General features: G+C 49.9%; 1 protein-coding gene across 1 annotated transcript; it reads left to right on the forward strand.

Annotated features, from left to right (window-relative positions):
• Nucleotides 1-861: 861 nt before the first annotated feature.
• LOC128123977 (PPE family protein PPE34-like) lies at nt 862-2,052 on the forward strand. Its single transcript, XM_052760227.1, has one exon. The coding sequence runs from the start codon at nt 862-864 to the stop codon at nt 2,050-2,052; it is 1,191 nt and encodes a 396-aa protein (XP_052616187.1).
• The last annotated feature ends 2,965 nt before the right edge of the window (nt 2,053-5,017 follow it).

The following is a 5,017-nucleotide window of genomic DNA, read 5'->3' on the forward strand; positions in this document are numbered from 1 at the left end:
GCATGGCACACGGGAAGTGACTGATGATCACAGCCACTTACTTGTAGAAGAAATTGCCAATAATGACTGCTTTTGACTCAGAAAATGGTATTTTCCCAATGACATGTTACAGTGTAGTCTCTCAACATTCTTTCAGCAGCTACTGTGGGAAAAACAAAAACTCTAGTGAAGACCCTGGCTTGCTGTGGCAGGCTCCCAACCCAGAAGCCTCCTTCCCTGCTCCCTTGCCCGTGAGAACAGTGTGGGCCTCTAATGTCCTAGTAGCTGGTGTTTTACTGCCTGGCTCTGGGTGGGACAGTAACGCTTGTTATTTAAGCAGAAAACTGTGCAAATTTGGGCCCCACCTAAAACAGGGTTGAGGGCAGAGGTGAGGGTGGGAAGAGCAATCCATGTCTGTCAGGTGGAAAAGGTCAGATCATAAATAGGAAAAACACACTGTTAGCTGCCCCACATCCCCCTGGGGCCAATGTTTTGTAAATATATTTGTGTTTTACTTTTCTCCAAAGATGATTCTGTGGCCTGTTAACGGCAGCTGCTATGAACCTTCCCTTTGATGGCTGTGGTGTATTTATGGCTCATTTCAGTTCTAATCACCGGGCAGATGAAAAGTGTGTGTTGGTGTGGCCAGTGGCATAAAAGGGGCCTGGAACTTTGTTGTTTATATTTCCTCTGTCTATCACCGCTCCAGTGACATGGCAATCCATCCCCCTATCTCCCCAACACACCATCCATTCCTTTCCCATCACGAGGGGATCCCGTAGAGGGGGAAGAGTCCTGCACAGAGGTCTGAGGAAACCCAGGGCCCAAGCAGAGGCAGGCTGGTAGCAGATAAACAAAAGAAAAAAAAAAGAATTGGAAAATATGAGGGATTTGGGTAAAAACTGGGAAGTTCAGGCCATCAGGAGCTGGGAACTACTGCAGCTGGAGCCTGGCTGCCAGGTGGTGTCGGGTTACAGTCCATCAGGTACACTGCAGTCCACCAACAGTGGCCACCTGGAACTGCGGTCCACCAACAGTGGCCACCTGGAACTGCAGTCCACAAACAGTGGCCACCTGGAGCTGCAGTCCACCAACAGTGGCCACCTGGAACTGCGGTCCACCAACAGTGGCCACCTGGAGCTGCAGTCCACCAACAGTGGCCACCTGGAGCTGCAGTCCACAAACAGTGGCCACCTGGAGCTGCGGTCCACCAACAGTGGCCACCTGGAACTGCGGTCCACCAACAGTGGCCACCTGGAACTGCGGTCCACCAACAGTGGCCACCTGGAGCTGCAGTCCACCAACAGTGGCCACCTGGAACTGCGGTCCACCAACAGTGGCCACCTGGAGCTGCAGTCCACCAACAGTGGCCACCTGGAACTGCGGTCCACCAACAGTGGCCACCTGGAACTGCAGTCCACCAACAGTGGCCACCTGGAACTGCGGTCCACCAACAGTGGCCACCTGGAACTGCGGTCCACCAACAGTGGCCACCTGGAACTGTGGTCCACCAACAGTGGCCACCTGGAGCTGCAGTCCACCAACAGTGGCCACCTGGAACTGCGGTCCACCAACAGTGGCCACCTGGAACTGCGGTCCACCAACAGTGGCCACCTGGAACTGCAGTCCACCAACAGTGGCCACCTGGAACTGCAGTCCACAAACAGTGGCCACCTGGAACTGCGGTCCACCAACAGTGGCCACCTGGAGCTGCAGTCCACCAACAGTGGCCACCTGGAACTGCAGTCCACCAACAGTGGCCACCTGGAACTGCAGTCCACCAACAGTGGCCACCTGGAACTGCAGTCCACCAACAGTGGCCACCTGGAACTGCGGTCCACCAACAGTGGCCAACTGGAACTGCGGTCCACCAACAGTGGCCACCTGGAGCTGCAGTCCACCAACAGTGGCCACCTGGAGCCATTCATGCGCTGCTGCTCTTTTCCTACTCGTCCCTGCCCCCTCCATCTGACCCTAATACACAGGCGCATATTCAAAGTCTCCATAAAAACAAGGACTTTCTTCTCCTGCAGTCTCGGAGGCACAGGTGCTGGATACATACTTGTTGACTGAATGAATGTTGTGTTCTTAGTCAATAAGCAAATATGCTATAGAAGCCACTAGTGGTCCTAGAGCATTGGCAGAGATCAGTGCATCAAAAAAAGAACTTGCCGGGCGGTGGTGGCGCACGCCTTTAATCCCAGCACTCGGGAGGCAGAGCCAGGCGGATCTCTGTGAGTTCGAGGCCAGCCTGGGCTACCAAGTGAGTTCCAGGAAAAGGCGCAAAGCTACACAAGAGAAACCCTGTCTCGAAAAACCAAAAAAAAAAAGAACTTTCTGGAAAGGAAAAGTGTGACCCAAGTTTAGGAGGCTTTACTACAACAGAGTGAAACAGGAGTAGTTTTTGCTTGACCAGCAAATACCATTTGTGGAGCATCCCCACGGAGGTGGCTGCTTTTTCTACAGGCCACAGCATATTCGAATTTTCCAGATCATTGTGTGTTTGGCATTAAGTAGTAATGCACATGAGCTTTCTCAGACAAGAGCTAGCAACACCAAATACAGCTCTGAAAAGTCACATGACCTGGTTTTCTGCACACAGACTTTCAGGAGGTCCCTACAAACAGAAGAGCCTGCTGAGTCACATGCAAGTCACAGGTCAGGGAAGATGAATGTGGGCTCTGTTCTGGCATAGACCAGAGGGGATTTCCTCCTGTGAGTCGGCCTGTGTTGCCAGAGTTGTGGGGTGGATTCATTCTATTGATGTCTCTCCAGCAGAAGAGCCATCACCAAAGTCACAGAGGGCCCACACATGTCATACTGGCACCTGGCCATGGAATCAAAGACTGTATATTTCATGGTCATGGCTGGTTACACACAAAACCCTTCCAAACATGTGGCCAAACGAGGGCAGGCCATGAGCCACGTGGAAGGTATTTTCAGCTCTGTTCTTATGTTGAACATGGGGCAGGTGTACCCTCAGACACTGAGTATGGGCATGAAGGTCTTCTGGTACTGAGCATAGGGCTAGCTATACTACTCCTGGTCTATGGCTGTATCACCTGGCTACACACACTGCAAGGATGTTGGGCACGCTATTTGGGGATATCCATGCGAGGAAGGCCTCAAGAAGATGGTCAGACTTGACTGGTATCAGAGGGCAGGAGAGCTACTATGAGATGATCTAGAACCCGACTGCAGGCACTGGCCAGGCATAGGGACTGCAGATGGGAGACCATCTGTCATTCCAGACAGAGACATGCTCTCAGTGTAAAGACACCAAATTCCAAAGATCTCAGTGGGGAAGAAATGTCAATTGCATTGATAATTTTATGTTGATTATATACTGAAATGGGCATGAAGGCATCCCTTTGCACACTAACTTCATTTCCTTTGGCTATAGATATGTGATCAATGCACACTAAAGGCACGTATGGAAATATCCCAGTGAAGCCATTCATCTGTATGGTTAATATGTGTTAATACAATCAGATACCAAACAAACTTGCATAAAGAAGAAAAAGAATATTTGAGGTTGCCTAGCCAGCTTATTCCCTGGCTTGCCTGGTGTCACAGTTCTCAGGCCCCAGAGCAAAAGCTAGTCTGAACCATGCTATGGCAGCAGACTGTATTTGAAAGTGGGGTTTGGTTCTGTCTGACTATGTTTTGAAATTGCTGAGGTTGAGTCACTGAGGTCAATTCTCTCCACCTTGCAAGTAAAAAGCTGGACCAGAAGGCCTCCAGAGTTCCCAAAGGAGCTTCTTCGTCTATCAGCTGGTACAACTGAACCAGCACCTTTACCAAGGTGTACAAAGAGAGCCAAGAGCCTAGGGAGAGTGTTATCTTGCTTTCAGCTTGGTTTTTGCTTTGCTCCAATTCAGAGTTGTCACCTACAGTGGGGAACCAGTGTCTATGTCTCCATCATCACGGCCTCCTCTGAGACCTGTGAGCTTCACTTTAACATACTAAGAAGTTCCTATGTCTTGGAATGACTTTGAGTGCTTTACACATATAATCTCATGTTAGTGCTTACATGACTCTGAGAAGGGGTGCTCACGACAAACTTTTAAAGATTTATTTTTATTCATTTTAACTATGTATAGGTGATAGGTGTGTATATCTGCATGTGGTTATGTGCATGTGCCTTCAAAGGCCAGAGGTGTTCTTAACTCCTGTACCCTCTCTCCAGCTCCACAATAAACTTTTTTGTATATGAATAAATTAAAGCACAGTGAGCTTTTGTTAAGTCTCCCAAGATCACATTGCTAATAAGTGGTTCATGTCCAGGGCCCTAGGACTTCAGGCATAACTGGACACGGGGACAGCCCAAGAGAGTAAGATAGCAAATACATAAGGTCTCCAACTAGACCCCAGAAAATCAAGTCAGCATACAAGGTCATTTGCTGTCCTCTGCCATGATAGTCATTAGCATGCATCTGGCTGCCAAACAACCTCGCCGTCTGATTCAGTGCCCTCAAATTGAAAGTCCAGAAGAAAGACACCTTTTTGTGTGTCTGTATGCTACAGTGACATCAGTACTCCACCCTACAGCCCCCCCTCCCCCCCACTGATCCACTAGGCTCATTCTGCACCCCTACTTCCTCTTCCAGAATTTACCTCATTCCTGGTGCCTGGCTCTGGTCCCATTTCCTAATACTATCCTTGCACTTAGCTTCCAGAGTTGTCCATGACCTGCATCATTCCCCATAGACTGTCCATCTCTGACAGGAGCTGGCTTAGTCTGACCTCTGTGTCTCTGTCCTGGAACTGACACATAGTCTTTATCCACAGCAAGTTTGTCTTGAGCAGGACCTGGAATGGAACATTGAGAAAGGCCACACTAGACCCTCCCTCCTCTAAGGTCCCAGAGCCTTGAGGACGAGTCTTCCTGTTAGGGCGTGTGCCTATAGGCTGCCTCCTCTTACCCTTGACAGCCACCATGGTGTGCATAGCTTTTCATCCCAATTGAGCTCTCTGGACAGTGGTGCTATTAATTAATGATTATGACCGGGTGAGGGGCCACACCGGGGCTGTGCAG

The sequence above is a fragment of the Peromyscus californicus genome, unplaced genomic scaffold, assembly GCF_007827085.1.
Source record: "Peromyscus californicus insignis strain IS unplaced genomic scaffold, ASM782708v3 Scaffold_4__1_contigs__length_199733344, whole genome shotgun sequence".
NCBI classification, from domain to species: Eukaryota; Metazoa; Chordata; class Mammalia; order Rodentia; family Cricetidae; genus Peromyscus; species Peromyscus californicus.